Source organism: Echeneis naucrates, chromosome 16 (assembly GCF_900963305.1).
Source record: "Echeneis naucrates chromosome 16, fEcheNa1.1, whole genome shotgun sequence".
Lineage (NCBI taxonomy): Eukaryota > Metazoa > Chordata > Actinopteri > Carangiformes > Echeneidae > Echeneis > Echeneis naucrates.
In genome coordinates, this window is record NC_042526.1 from 20414054 (window position 1) to 20429509 (window position 15456).

The 15456-nt window shown below is 43.0% G+C and overlaps 1 protein-coding gene across 3 annotated transcripts in view; it reads left to right on the forward strand.

The window, feature by feature from the left end:
- The window catches only part of lrp5 (low density lipoprotein receptor-related protein 5), a 77983-nt gene that overhangs the window by 51058 nt on the left and 11469 nt on the right, over nucleotides 1-15456 (forward strand). For all 3 annotated transcript variants that reach the window (XM_029523288.1, XM_029523286.1, XM_029523289.1), the window contains exons 12-21: nucleotides 6012-6228; nucleotides 6323-6476; nucleotides 6571-6706; nucleotides 6851-7095; nucleotides 7627-7811; nucleotides 10000-10148; nucleotides 10251-10428; nucleotides 13856-14052; nucleotides 14536-14738; nucleotides 14856-15046. In XM_029523288.1, the coding sequence (XP_029379148.1) occupies nucleotides 6012-6228; nucleotides 6323-6476; nucleotides 6571-6706; nucleotides 6851-7095; nucleotides 7627-7811; nucleotides 10000-10148; nucleotides 10251-10428; nucleotides 13856-14052; nucleotides 14536-14738; nucleotides 14856-15046 (1855 nt within the window). The remainder of the gene's footprint in view (nucleotides 1-6011; nucleotides 6229-6322; nucleotides 6477-6570; nucleotides 6707-6850; nucleotides 7096-7626; nucleotides 7812-9999; nucleotides 10149-10250; nucleotides 10429-13855; nucleotides 14053-14535; nucleotides 14739-14855; nucleotides 15047-15456) is intronic.

Below are 15456 nucleotides of genomic sequence, written 5' to 3' on the forward strand. Positions count from 1 at the left end.
TTCACCAACAACTGTAGTTTCTAATTCATCATCTTTTGTAAAGGAGCAGAAAAAAGACCAGACTCTGCAGAACTACTCAATATCAGTCAATATGTCAGGTTCACCAAGCGATAAATGGTAACAGAAACTGTAACACAAAACAAAAGCGGACCCACTCTGAACTCAAACATGCACTAATCTCCCCGACACAATATATCCATCTTCCCTGGCCAGCGCCTTGCTATCCCCCGACTGTGCATATCTAATTATTATTGTTTATTTATTAATTTTTTTACTGTGCGTATTTATTTGTACTCTTTGTAAGACTGTACCATCTGCAATAGCATTCGTAACTGTGCTCTTTTTTATGTCTTGTTGGATGAGGTCACATTATATGGAAGTTGAACTAATATCACTGTATCTGTATCTGTGTGCAATGACAATAAAGAAAGAGAAAAGAAGAGGACCTTTAAAGGTCAAAGAAGGCCTCATGGCCAGATTGAGAAAATTTAGACAGGAGATTATCCTCATCATTGATGCCTCATCTTCCACTGGTCTGAAATCATCGATTCAGATGATGATGTTGTCAGTGCAGTCTGCTATAATTTTTATCATGGGTGTCAGTAAGTTATAATTCCTCATTCTACTCAGTGCATTAATGTTAAATGTTATACAACCTGAGTATTTGTGTGTAGAATGCCTGTCAAACAGGTGTAGACTGAAGACTTTTTCTCTCTCCTTCTCTTCTCCTTTTTGTTTTCACGTCTTTTGAAAGAAATCTGACTCCCCCTCTGTAACCACCCACCCAATCCCCTCATCTGTGGAGAAAAATCCCACTGAAGTTACCACAGGCCCTTTCCTTATGAAAAGGAGTGTATATGGGTTTCCGCATGTGTGCGCACATGCATATACACACATACACACTTGTACACAAAGAGGCTGCTTTGTTGTGATTATGCAGATTGACTGTATGTTGTACTATTCGATCACACTTTGGAGCCATATGGTGACTGGTGTGTCTGTTTGTGGGTGCGTGCGCTTGCGTGCATATGTGTGGAGGAGGGAAGTGTATATGGTGGAATTCCCCCTGCTCTGGGCCCTGTATTAGTAGCTGCCTGGTTCTTGATACCAGCTGACACAGATAAAGGACATTTAATAAGATCCTGTGGTGAAAAGATCTGAGGCACCTGAGCTTCACTTTTGTATTTCTGTTCTTGCTAAAGGCAACAGGTCTCACGTGTAAACATGTTTATAAAATGGTTGCAGAATTTTGTAGATATTGTTGGCAACAGCGCTTAGTGTGGTGGTGGTGGTGTTAGTGGTGGTGGGGGGGGTGCAAATCCTTCGGTCCACTCGTTCTGTCTGTGCCCCATCCCCCAGGACAGAATCATCAGTAGCAGCAGACATGAGCTTGTTGATAGCATGTAACTGCGGTTAGCAATGCAGCATCAGAAGAAGCATATGCAGGTTCAACCTCACATACCACAAACATAATCAGTTCAGATTTATTCAAGGATTAAAACATTCAAACACAATAAATGAAGTTGAAAATAAAGGCTGGAATTATTATAGAAATGTTGGTAAATGGAATGAGAGCTGTAAAAGAAGGTTGTCTTCATAGTTGTGTCTCATGAGTTAGCATGATACAGACACTGATTAATCGTATATAGTTAAAATAAAACAGACACCAGTTTGATCAGTGACCAGAATGTTGGTTGAATCACAGTTAATGAATCGTTTGAGTTTTGTATCTGCAACATGTAAAAACTTCTGTAAGTTCTGTAAAAGCTTTCCCTGAAACAACCCTGATAGTCAGTGTTGAGGCACAGGTCTGCTCTGCCTCTGAGTGACCTGGCAGATGCTGTGTAGATGAATGGATCAGTCACCTAACAGACTGAAATGAGGTTGTGTGTGGATGTTTGCCTGTGAGTGGCTGCACGCTGCGCTGATATTTTATCCCCTGTGAGGGCCATGAAAGACAATTTGAGGCAGCTTTTTGAAATGGTGGAGCCTCTCTTTTAACAAGGGCAGTGGTAGTAATAGAGCACACAGCCAAAGACAGGCCAATGCCCACATAGAAGCTTTCATTGACAGGCAGAAAGCAAAGTAAGTTGTCTGTTCAATGGGCTCACTGAGTAGAGATGTTTGAATTTATAATGCTGCTACCAGTTGAAATGATATAGAACACAGAATTTATTTATTGGACAGCAGCTTTTAGACACAGACCATACCAATATTCATTTTGAGGTTGAACTCCTTCTTGAACCTGAAAAATGTTTGTTCTGATATTCACTAATATCAAACATCAGCATGCATTTTCACACAGGCAGTGTTTTTTGTAATACAGCATTGCTGTATAATACTTTGTATTGGATTGAAACAACATGAAGGAGGCTGGGGGTTCGATTTCTGGACCAGGGGCCTTTCTGTGCCGAGTTTGCATGTTCTCCCCTTGTTTGCGTGGGCTTCCTCTGGGTACTCCAGTTTCCTCCCACTGATCCAAGACATGCATGTTGAGGTTGATTGGTGACTCTAAATTTCCCGTAGGTGTGAGCGTGAGTGTTTGTTCATTTCTGTCTCTGTATGATGACCCTGCAATGGAATGGCAAACTGTCCAGGGTGTGCCCTGCCCTTACCCAACATGAGCTGGGATTGGCTCCAGCACCCCGAACGCCCCAGAAACGGATAAATGGTGAATGAAACAACAAGCAATAATATTATGATATTAGAAAAACAATATGATAACATAATAAATGTAACTAAAATATAAAGGTAGGAAGAATATTTGGCCTTCAGATTATTATCATCATTATTATTATTATTATTATTATTTAGATAGCCAACTCAGACCTGGTTCCAACATTATTATTTCTAAGGCTTTTCTAAAGCTGAATCTGTTTTACCAATGCTATCATATTTTTCCTACCTAATACTGAACACGATTAAATTGGGTTGTATTAAATAATGATAATAATGATGAATTTGATGGAAGATTTGCAGACAGAGAGGTGTCAGTGTGGAGTTTTCATGTGGCAGCAAGGATTGAGCAGCTTCTTTTCATTTGTAGCTGAAACATATGCAAGGCTTGATTGGTTTTTAGCCAATACTAGCACAATAGAAATAAAAAAAAATCTAAGTAACTTTATGTATAATAGCGTAAGCACTCAGTATGAATCGGTGAGTACTCAATTACAAGTACTTGTACTTGGGTCATCTTCTTTTCTTGATGTTCATTTAAAGCCTTTTGCTGTGGTGCATGTGCTGCAGGTAATTGTTTTAATTGATAATGATTTAAGTGTTTACAGAATTTTACTACTGTTGTTAAGGTCAGCACAGCGGCATAGTGGATGGCGCTTTAGCCCCACAATAAGAAGGTTGTGGGTTTGGTTCCTGGGCCAGAAACAAGGGCTTTATAAATTGAAGACTTAATTACTGAGCTCATGTAAAATGGAATAAATAAAGCCTCTCGGAGCCTGCAGTCACAGTATGGGTGCTGGAGGTTGGGTGATGTCTGGAGTTGACAGGGACTGAGTGGAAGCAGATGGACTCCAGTCAGGGGATTCGGTAGGTTCCTGGTTGGTTTTAAGGCCTGAAGGTGGTGATGAAGGTGATCTTTTCCTGTTTTATACCTGTATGCCTCTCTCACTTTGTGTGTGTGTGTGTGTGTGTGTTTGTTTGCATATGTGAACTGTCCTGTGACAGCCTGACTTCTCCCTGCGTGTCTGATCAGACCTTTGTTACTTTTTTCTTTGCTCCCTTTCTTGCCTTTTTGTACCCTTTCCTCCTGTGTCCATCCAGAAATGAGATTTCTCACACCCAAAATGAAAAAATGGGTAAGAAAACCATGCTCCCAGTGCACAGTTGTTCCTGAAAAGAGAGGGAGATGGAGCGAGCAAGGAGCAAAGGGCAACCTTTCACTGGGACAGCCATATCTAATTGTGTCAGTGATAAATAAAAGGGTTTTTTGTGGTGGGGTTAGAAACCTCCCTGGGATCAGAGGCCCTTCAAAATAAATGGGTGACTCCCCCAAATGGATATTCAAATGAATGCTCACTTATCACAGGGAACACACTGACTTGGAGCAGTTTTTTCCTATCACTGTAATAGTTTGAAATCCACAGTCAGTGTGGTTTATTGCATTCAAACAGTAAAGTAAGTTTTGTATTAGAGCACTGACCTTATGTGTGTGTGTGTGTGTGTGTGTGTGTGTGTATTTCTGTCCCTTTCTAGGGGCATTTGATACCATAACAATCGTTTTTCAACCAGTACCAAGTCATACAAGATGTTGATATGTAGCTGGGCTTGAACTAGGCAGGTGTGTATTGTGATGTGTAATGTATATTGTGATGTTATGTGGTGTACGTACATGAATTTCTTCTCACTGTCCAAAGACAGTTTTCTTAATAAGCTCATTGAGTCTGGAAATGTCAGCCTGCTGCATGGTTCTGAAGATGTTAAAATCTTGATGTCAGTGTCTTGGTAGTCAGCTCTGTTCAGATTCTTTGGGTTTAACACATTAAACTGTAATTATCAGACCGAGTTGTGTAAATGTAGTTTGACATAGTACACAGTGGGTAAAATAAGTATTGAACATGTCAAGGCCTGAACAAGGCCTGTATGCACGGTTACCATGCAAGACTCTATTGATGAAGAAAAATCACATTGAAGCTCGTTTAAAATTTGCTGCGCAACATTTAGACAAGCCTGTGAAATACTGGGAGAATATACTCTGGTCAGATGAGACAAAAATTGAACTCTTTGGATGCCATAATACACACCATGTTTGGAGGTCAAATGGCACAACACATAACCCCAACAGTGAAGTCTGGAGATGGACATCATGGTGTAGGGCTGTTTTTCAGCATACAGCACTGGCAAATGTCATGTATTTGAAAGAAGGATGAATGGAAAAATGTATCAAGACATTCTTGATAAAAATCGAATGCCATCTACCAAGATGATGAAGATGAAACGAGGGTGGACATTTCAGCAAGACAATGATCCCAAACACACAGCCAAGGGAACTTTCACTTGGTTACAGAGAAAGAAAATAATAAAATAAAGAAATAGAAAATCTATGGAAAGAACTAAAGATTAGAGTTCATAGATGAGGCCCATGGAACCTTTAAGATTTGAAGATTGTTTGTGTGGAAGAATGGGCCGAAATCACACCAGAGCAATGCATGCAAACTACTTTCTACATACAGGCGGCATCTTGAAGCTGTTAAGCAAAGGCTTTTGTACGAAGTATTGAATAAATTTAAGTGTATTCAATACTTTTTCCCTGTGTCATTCAATTTTATTACACATAACTTAATTTCTGGACATCTAAGGTTTGATTTCTTTGCATGTGTGGGTTGCATGGGTTGTTACTGACATCTGATAAAAATTTCATGTCAGTAGCATCTTTAGAAACATATTTACTGAGAAAAATGGTGACGTGTTCAACACTTTAAAAGATAACCTTTTTGAGCAACCAGTATCTCTAGAAATAAAGCACCAGAAATTACTACAGCTTTGGGAATCTCAGAGTGAGTTGCTCAGTCATCGCCATCTTGGCTGGTTCCTGATACCCTGCCAACTCCCATCTTGTCCAGAAATGGCAGGTAAAAAAATTTTGAGTCAGTTATGCACTCACCTATCTGTCACTCAAAGAGACCACACCCTCCATTCTCCATCACTTTAACCTTAATAAACAGAAAATTGATGTTTTATAAATTCTCCCCTCAGTCATCACGTAGGAGGAAATTAGCTCCAGAGGCCAGAACAGTTTTTGTTCCAGACTGAAAACGTTAATTTCTGCTGTTGCATAGCTTAACATGGAAGTCTGTGAGGCTGACTCACTGCTGGACTCTAGTGGTCTATAGAAGAACATTTGATGATTTGTTATTTTTTGGACAGATTTAATCTTGTCACTTGTTTACATTACAGGACGTTTTTGACCTCTGGGCGTGCCAGCTGAATGGTTATATTCCACAACTGCCACTCTGACCACAAGGGCACTAACCATGTATTTTCTGTTTCTCGATTAGGTGATCAATGTGGACGGCAGCAACAGGCAGACTCTGCTGGAGGACAAGCTGCCCCATATCTTTGGCTTCACTCTGCTGGGTGATTATATCTACTGGACTGACTGGCAGAGACGCAGTATCGAGAGGGTCCACAAAGCTACAGCTGTGCGGGAGATAATCATCGACCAGCTGCCAGACCTAATGGGACTGAAAGCCACCAAAGTGACAGAGACATACGGTAAGCAGGGTCGATATGGGCAAAGGTGTGAAATGCTGCAAGAGGTCACTGTTGATTGATTGCTGGAACTTTCTCGTCTTGAACATGTGTCCAGGTACGAATGGTTGTGCAGTGGAGAATGGTGGATGTAGCCATCTGTGTTTCTGGCGGCGGCAGGCTGTCAGCTGTGCCTGTCCCATTGGGATGGAGCTTCTGTCAGACCTGCAGACCTGTGTGGTCCCTGAGGCTTTTCTGCTCTTCACCAACAGGTAGACTCCACTGCTGTCATCTGCTGCCAGGACATTAACCATAGTCCTGGCTTTGATGATGAACAGATTAACAGCAGCTATGTCATCTCCTCAGGGATAACATCAGGAGTATCTCTTTGGGCACCAACAGCATCGATGTAGCCATCCCTCTGACGGGGGTAAAGGAGGCCTCTGCTCTGGATTTTGACATCTCTGAAAGGAGAATTTATTGGACAGACATCCAGGCCAAGGTGGGCGGGGCCAGAAAAGTGAAAAACAGAAACATGACACTATATATGGGAGGAGCTGGGTTACATGGCTGAGTCAGTGCATGCAATTTGAATGCTAGTGTTGCTGCCTGCTTTTTGCTCAATTTCTGTCTTCCTGCTTCCCAGACGATCAGCAGAGCATATATGAATGGCAGCTCCTTAGAACATGTCATAGAGTTCGGACTGGACTACCCAGAAGGTATGGCAGTTGACTGGATGGGTCGAAACATCTACTGGGCCGACACAGGTACAAACCGCATTGAGGTGGCTCGGCTGGACGGCCAGTACCGGCAGGTTCTGGTCTGCAAGGACCTTGACAACCCACGTTCTCTGGACAATCCACGCTCACTGGCACTGGACCCAGCCAATGGGTAAGATTGAGAGTTCTGTTGTCAGGACACATGGACAAATGTGTAACAGGTGCATCAGCAAAAAGCAGCAGTCTGACGAGTGATTCACAATCAGACACATGCAGTTCGGTGCTTGTTTATCATGTCACTGTATTGGTATGCAACGGCCTGCTTCTCTTCACCATGACCTCCAGCTGAGAGTGATGATACTGTTAAACATGGCTAGCATCATCACTTTTCATCATCAATTAAACCACCTGAACTGCCTGTGTGTGTCTGCCTGTTTTATGAATGTTGTGTACCTGTGCCAATGTGGTAAACACAGATGGTGATGTCATGGCCCCGAGCTCTCAGTACAGCTGCCTGGGGGGTCTGATGTCATGTCACAATCACACACTGACGCTCACACAGAAAAACAAGGTTGTTTTCTTAACAAAACAAATTTAAGTGGAAACAGGTTCTATCTTGAGATCATCCAGTCAAACAGATCAAGGAAAACCAAGGCTGCACATTAAGACGAGTCCTGTTTAAAACAGTGTCTTGTCCCTGCAGCTACATGTACTGGACAGAGTGGGGAGGTCGACCTCGTATAGCCAGAGCATACATGGATGGCAGTACCATCGTGACCCTAGTGGATAAAGTGGGTCGAGCCAACGGATTGACCATTGACTACTTAGACCATCGCCTTTACTGGACTGACTTGGACACGTGCATGATTGAAAGCACCAACATGCAAGGTTTGGAAACACCCACCAATATCTTGTCACAAAGCATTGTCCCACCATCATTATACTCTCTGTGCATCAATGCTAATCTCCTCTCTTTGCACCCAAATGACTATCTTTAACAACTATATCCCCTACTTCTGCTCTCATTCTCTCCCTACTCTACCCCCCCCGCCCCTGCCCCCTGTGTCTCTTTCTCTCTCTCTCTCTACCCAATCGGTCGAGGCAGATGGCTGCCCCCCGTGCCTTTCTGCCTCTTAAAGGAAGTTTTTCCTTGCCACTGTCGCCAAGTGCTTGCTCATCAGGGGATCTGTTGTGTCTCTTTAAATAATTTTATAAAGAGTTCGGTCTAGACCTGCTCTATATGTAAAGTGCCCTGATGTAAATTTGTTATGATTTGGCACTATATAAATAAATCTGATTTGATTTGATTTGCCAACAGCTGCCTATAGTCTGTGTGGGCTCATGTCCTCCACAGTATCTTATTCTGACCTGTCTGTACGTGACAGAGGATCAGAATCTGGTGTTATTATTTCACTGTGTCATTGATATACTTTTCATATTAACTTGAGTATTGATTAGATGACTACTTACTTGTGTTCAAGAAAACGTGTCCAGGGTGCACTGGGAAAGTATCATTGATTTTGTGACTGAAGACCATAAGGTGTTTCAGGTCTCAGAACATACACCCTACCCCAGGCAACCCAGCTAGGGTCAGTCAGGCCCCAACTTGCATCCCAGCAGCTACCCACATAACAACCCTCTTCAACCAAAGCCACTTAGTGGCTTTTTCTGCAGCTTCACTGGCAGATTGAACGGCCCTCTTCTTGGCTGCTCCTGTGACTCCCACTGAGTGAGGACCTTGCAGAAAGAATGTCCTACAAATCCTCTACAGCCAACTTCTATGGGTTTGTAGAATGTTTTCCAGCCTCTGCCCCTGTACTCCTCCACTAGCTTCCTCAAAGTGCTCTTCCCAAGGCACTGTCATTTCCAGTATGATCAGATGTGTTTGGGCCTCTGAGGTGATGATCATATCTGGATGGAGTGAAGTTGTCACAATGTGCTGTAGGAATGTCAGCTGTTTTCCTAGGACAGCCTGCAGCTCCCAGGCTGTGTGGAGTAGGGTTTTCATTGGTTTTGCCTGAGTCTGGGGTTTTTCTCTAGCATTGATTTAGGTGACTGCTTTGATGCATGGTGTTGTTTGTCGGTGTTATTGGCTTATGCTAAACTCTCAGCAAATGCCTTTAGCACCTGGTCATGTCGCCACCAATAATGGTCATTTGCCAGAGCCTTTGGGCTGCTGCTGGGGAGATGTTCTAATAAGCCTCAGCGACTTTTAGGGTGGGTTTAAAACTCATCCTGGCCCAGGTGATGAGTTTCTCAAGACATTGTAAGATCCATCTGCACCCTTGGACTGAAGTTGTAGTGATGGTGACTTGGCTCTTATTGGTGTCTGTCGTCGAGCTGTAATCGGGCCTTAAAAGTTAGGCCCAACAAGTCCAGAGCCTGACAGAAGTGATCTTCAACTTTAAATTATTGTAATAATCCAGGATCAGATCCTTTATCTTACTCGGAACATGGCGGCGGTGCAGTTCAAGTTCAACCAGCTTGTGTGATATCCATAAGCGTTGGCCAGGTCCAACCACAACACAGATCACCTCTGTTCTCATGATCTTGTGTAATGAGCTGCGTTAGTGCACCGTTGTGTTCCAAACCGCCGGGGAATCCAAGGATTGGCACCAAAGTCTTGCCCCCTCACTGGATCACTGAAGGTGTCTTTGAGGAAGCTATTCACTTACTCATTTGAGTTCTCAAAGCGACCACTGCACCTGTCCCAAACCAGTTATTTTGTAAAGCCAAAGGGGTTGGAAAGGGGGGGCTTCTTGCTTCCTGACTCTCTCTCTCTAGCCCGCGTCCTGTGCCACTCAAGACCTGGGTGATGGGTGATGCACCACACTTCCCCGCTTCAGACATGCCTGAATGGATTCTTAAACTTAAACTGTGTAATAATTTATTTGAGAAATCCAAGCATGTCAATGTTCTTCAGTTGAAACCCAAATCCAGAGTATTTAACTGCACCAAAAAATGGATGGGGGGAAATATGATTATTTTAAGAACAAGTTTACTCCAACTGATCAATCACACTGGTGCAGACATCATGCTTGGAGCAGGCTAATATATGGTATCTTGTCTTCCTCAGGTCTTCAGCGTGAGATCATTGTGGATGACCTTCCCCACCCCTTTGGTCTGACCCAATACAGGGACTTTATCTATTGGACAGACTTTAACCTGCGCAGCATTGAACGAGCTGACAAGCGCAGCGGACTCAACCGCACAGTGGTGCTGCAGGTGTGGAACCAGTTTGATTTGTTTCTCAGTCTTTGGTTTGTACCATTGTTTCTTCTTCTATGAAAATATGGAGTTATTGCTGTATCATTATTGGGTTGTCAGGGCCAGCTGGAGTTGATGCTGGACATCCTAGTCTTCCACTCATCCCGTCAGGATGGCACCAACGAGTGCTCCTACAACAACGGAAACTGCGCCCACCTCTGCTTAGCCACACCTGCTGGAGCCGAGTGCCGCTGCGCCTCTCACTACACCCTTAACCCTGATGGACGAAACTGTAGCTGTGAGTACAGAGAGGGGGCACACATAAGATGGGGAGTGAAAGGCCACAGGTTTGAGGTCAGGACTTATTGTGACTTACTGTGAAAACTTAAGTTGACGTGATCATGTCTGTTAAACCATCTTTCTGATTAAGTATGCATGCTCTCCTCTAATTACCCATGACCCCCATTAACTACCCATGACCTCATCTACTGTGGGTACTAGTTTAATTTGGTCGGATTCACACATGATTCTCATGTGAGTTACGCATCTTTTTAGTGGAGGAGTAATTGTATTTTTCATCTGAAGCCGCAATGTACCCAAACATCCACCCGACATCTGTGAGCAGGGGGAACGCCATCATAAGACAGCAGCAGGGAGCAATGAACATGAACGGGTGGGCCAGAGTTGCTCCGGAAGTAAGCAGCAAAGGAGTTACAAAGCCAGTGTTTCAGTTTCATTGGTGACCGTGTTAAAAGGTGACTTTCACACAAACTCTCTTGAAAGTCTTTATTAGGCCTGTTTTATCCTTTTTAGATACATTCTCATCTGTGATTACTATCTAACTCAGGACTCACCAACTCCGGTCCTGAAGAGCTACAGTTCAAATGAGTGGCTCCTTATCAGACCTCAGCAGAGCTTGATGATGAGCTGATCATTTGAATCAGGTGTGTTCGAGCAGGGTAACATCAAAAACATGCAGGGCAGTAGCCGTCCAGGCCCAGGCCCAGGTGTTCAGGAGACTCATTCACCTCTCGTAACGTATATTGTAATGTGAGATAGTCACTACTTAGCACAGTCACCGGTTAAACTGAAACACCAGATCGACTGACGCTGTGATGTGAGCTAGAGAGTGAATAGAGAGAGGAAGCAGTGAATCAGATCAATAAAAACCTTATTTTCTGATTGTTTCAAAGCGGTTTTGTTCAACAGCACAAATAGACTTGCCCACACACTTCCACTCAACTTTGTTGTGCTTTTACAGGGTTAACAGCGCACTGCAGCAACATTATGCTAGTTTGGTCAGTTCAGTTTAAAAAACAAAGGTATGAGCAATGTTTCCATCTGTTCAATAAATCAACTCTGATCTTGATCCACTCCTAAGTTATCATGAAGTCAAGTCTTTTATTGATAAGCAAAGACAGTTTAGTAATTTGAAGGAACACAATGTAGAAAAAGATATGTACTTTATTATATAGTAGGCGATTGTACTGTTTTCTTAATTTTCATTTTACAAACAAAAACTACGGCAGCACGGCAGCATAGTGGTTAGCGCTGTCACTCCACAATAATAAGGTGACAGGTTCAGTTCCCGGCCGTGTGAGTTTGTATGTTCTCCCCGTGTCTGCGTGCGTTTCCTCCCTCCATCCAAAGACATGCATGTCGATTCTAAATTGTCCGTAGGTTGAATGCGAGCATGAGTGGTTGTTCGTCTCTGTTTGTCTTTGTGTGTTGGCCCTGTGATGGACTGGTGACATGTCCAGGGTGTAATTTAGGTCGGGAATTTTAATTTTACCAGTTCACAAATGTTAAAAAAAACCATAAAAAACAAACAAACAAACAAACAAAAAACCCTAATGTCCATATTTAAGCTGCAGAGTTTATTTGCAACCACCATGAAATAATCAGCCTCTAGGCTAATGGTTGTTTACTCTGTCCTCCGCTGTATTGAAAGTAATGAGCTTAATAGACACATTAGCACCTCCATTTATATCTGACCAAACAGGTGTGCTTGTGCATATGTATTTAGATACTTAAGTGCAGTAGCCTTCCGTACATACAGACAAAAGGCAAGCCCTGCTTCCTTCTTTCAAAGCAGTTCAGCTTGGATTCAGTTCTCTGTCAGTGGGAACAGGAAAACCAGTTCCAAATGAGGCACTCTCTCTCACATACACACGTGCATGCAAGCAGCTTTATCATTCCTTTTCAGTTCACAGAATTGGTTTATAAAGTTGTGAAAACTAATCTTTATACATTATACATACTGATTAGAATAATTTCTTGCCAACAAATATGCTTGTATAGACTTTGAAACTTCTGTAGACTGTGCATAATTGTCTCCACTTAGCCGTGGCTGCTGCGAGCAAGGAAAATCACAACCTTACTTTATAGGCTTCAGGCTAATTATTCATATCAGATATTATTATATTCATATTTTAAGCAATATCCAGTCTGGTTGTGATATAGGCTCACAGGACAATAGGACAATAGGACAATAGGACAATAGGACAATAATTCAGGCTGGCAATTTTTATTGTACCAGTTAACAAATGCTCCAATCCATAAAAAAACAACAACCCCCCTAATGTCCATATTTTAGCTCTGTAACAAAGAAAGCACAAGTGATTCACAAGGTTGTCTAGATAATTGAGGAACATATAAAACCCTGTTAGATTTTGACATTTTTCAGTAGATATCTTTTGTGTTTCTCTAAATAACTAAACTGTCTGCTAAAAAAATAAGAGACTTACAAATAACTAAAAAGTGGATCAGGATCAGAGTTGATTTATTGTACAGATGATTAAACATTTTTAAACTGAACCAACTACCGCAGCATAAAGCTGCTGCTGTGTTTTAAACAGCACAATGCAGGTGTTTCACATTCAGAGGTTTGAGGTGGAGTTGCAGGGTTGAGTGCTTTATTTGTCCTGTTGAATATAACTGCCGGTGACAGGGAACACGGAAAACACAGGGAGGCACACACTGGAAAAGGACAGGAGACAAGTTAGCAAACAGGCAACCGCAACAAAAAGGCTCGAGGGCAAGAACCACAAGGGTTTCGGATATAGCACTACCAAGCAAGTCGGAATTATCTGGCAAGGCGATGTAGAGGTGGCCAGGGCTTTATGGAGTGATTGATTAGTGGCAAACAAGAACCAGCTGTGCCTCCACTGCAGACCAGGGAAGGTGGAGAGTAGTTCAGCCACGCCTCCTGCACCAAAGCTGATGACAACACAAGTGGGAGAGGGAATGGAAAAGAAAAAAAAGCCCAAAACACAGACTAAAACCCAGCCCCTGACATATGGCGTCCTTGAAGCTCAAATGAACTCCTCTAACTACCCAAAATCTATCTATCCATGACTTAGGAAGTAGAGTGTGACAAAGTTTGCTTTGGTTTGACTGGTTGGTGGAAGGAACAACAGCTTCAGCCAAAGTTCTAGAAAGAACCTTAAAAACACTGAACTGGTTCATGTTAATGAGGTCAAATAAGTTCTCTGAAGGCCCAGCTGGTTGAAATGTATGCTTCAGGTGTTCTCACAGGATTGTGTGTGTGTTCAGTGGTGTTGGTTTTCTGTTTATCTTTATATTTCAAAATATACTGAGAAAAACTCAAAACTTTCTGTCAGCTGTCACTGTACTCCCTCGCCCTCACTCCTCACCCTCCTGTCGTATACTCTCTCTCCCCCCACCCGTTCACGACCTTCTTCCATCCCTATCCCCCTCTACAGCTCCCTCCAGCTTCCTGCTCTTCAGTCAAAAGGCCAGTATCAGCAGGATGGTCTTAGGGGAGCAGAGTCCTGACATCATCCTGCCCATCCATGTTCTGAGGAATGTCCGAGCTGTCAGCTATGACCCGTTGGACCGGCTGGTCTACTGGCTGGATGGGCGGCAGAACATACGCCGAGCCAGAGATGATGGCTCAATGGTAAGATTGGTCTTTCTAATTTCATGTTTGCCACCCTCATCTGGCTTTGTGACCACATTTGTCAGCAGCATCAATAAAACAATAAGCCGAGTGTACAGCAACCATAATCTACACCTCCATGAGGTTTCTGGGTTTCTCATAGCTAAAAAGCCACACTCCTTACTCTAAACTGTTAACAACAAGGCAGTTAAAATAGGTTAGCATTGATGAATAGAAGAAAAAGACAGGAGTACAGATAAGAAGTGCCTAGTGGTTCATTCAGTCAGTTACCTCTTCTTTTTCAAAAGCTCCTGTTGTTTTAGAAATTAAGCCTTCTCAGTTGCAATAAGTCACAGATTGATCCAAAGGTTAAGATTGTAGCAAGATTCAAAGTAATGGCTCCGATAGGTTAGAAGGATCTGGTGCTTTTGATTGGCAAGAAGGATCTTATAGATCAGATGGGTCTAGTATCAGAGAAGTTTATGTTGTACCTGTGTGTTTCAGTCCATGATCGTGAGCAGCACTGCTCAGCCAGTCGACAACCAACTTCACGACTTGAGCCTTGACCCCTACAGCCGCCACATTTACTGGACTTGCGAGACCACCAGCACCATCAATATACAGAGGATGGATGGGCAAACAGTAGGCGTGGTGCTGAAGGACGACATCGATAAGCCCAGAGTCATTGTGGTCAATGCAGAGAAAGGGTGAGCTCACCATTATTTTGCTCCCAAAATAAAAGCTGTTGGGTTAAGTAATGTTGCTCCTGATAGACATGTCCATGGTGACACAGTGACACAATGTGAGTGTGTGTTCCTCATCAGGTATATGTATTTCACCACGGTTCAAGAGCGCTCAGCGAAGATTGAGGGAGCCAGTCTGGACGGGACAGAGAGGGAATCTCTGTTCACCACTGGTTTGATCCGACCTGTTGCTCTGGCTCTGGATAATAAACTGGGGAAACTGTTTTGGGTTGATGCCGACCTCAAACGCATTGAAAGCAGCGACTTAACAGGTGAGTGTGCAGAATATATTGTTAAAGTGGGCCAATCAGAATGCAACATCATTTGATCGAGATCTAATGAAGATGCTGATTGGCTGATTATTTTGAGTAACATGTTTGAGCTTGAGGAGCACAGCGACATAGGGGTTAGCACTGTTGCCTCACAACAAGAAGGTTGTTGGTTCAGTGCCTGGGACCTTTCTCTGCTGTGTTTGCATGTTCTTGCTGTACTCGCATGGGCTTTCCCGAGGTACTCCGGTTTCCTCCCGCTGTCCAAAGACATGCATGTTTCGGTTAGTTGGTGACTCTAAATTGCATGTAGGTATGAGTGTGAGTGATTGGGCTTAAAAAAAAAAAAAAAAAGATGTGTGATGTCATGTTGATTTTGTTGAGGTCAATATATGGGGGTTGCTCCATGAGGA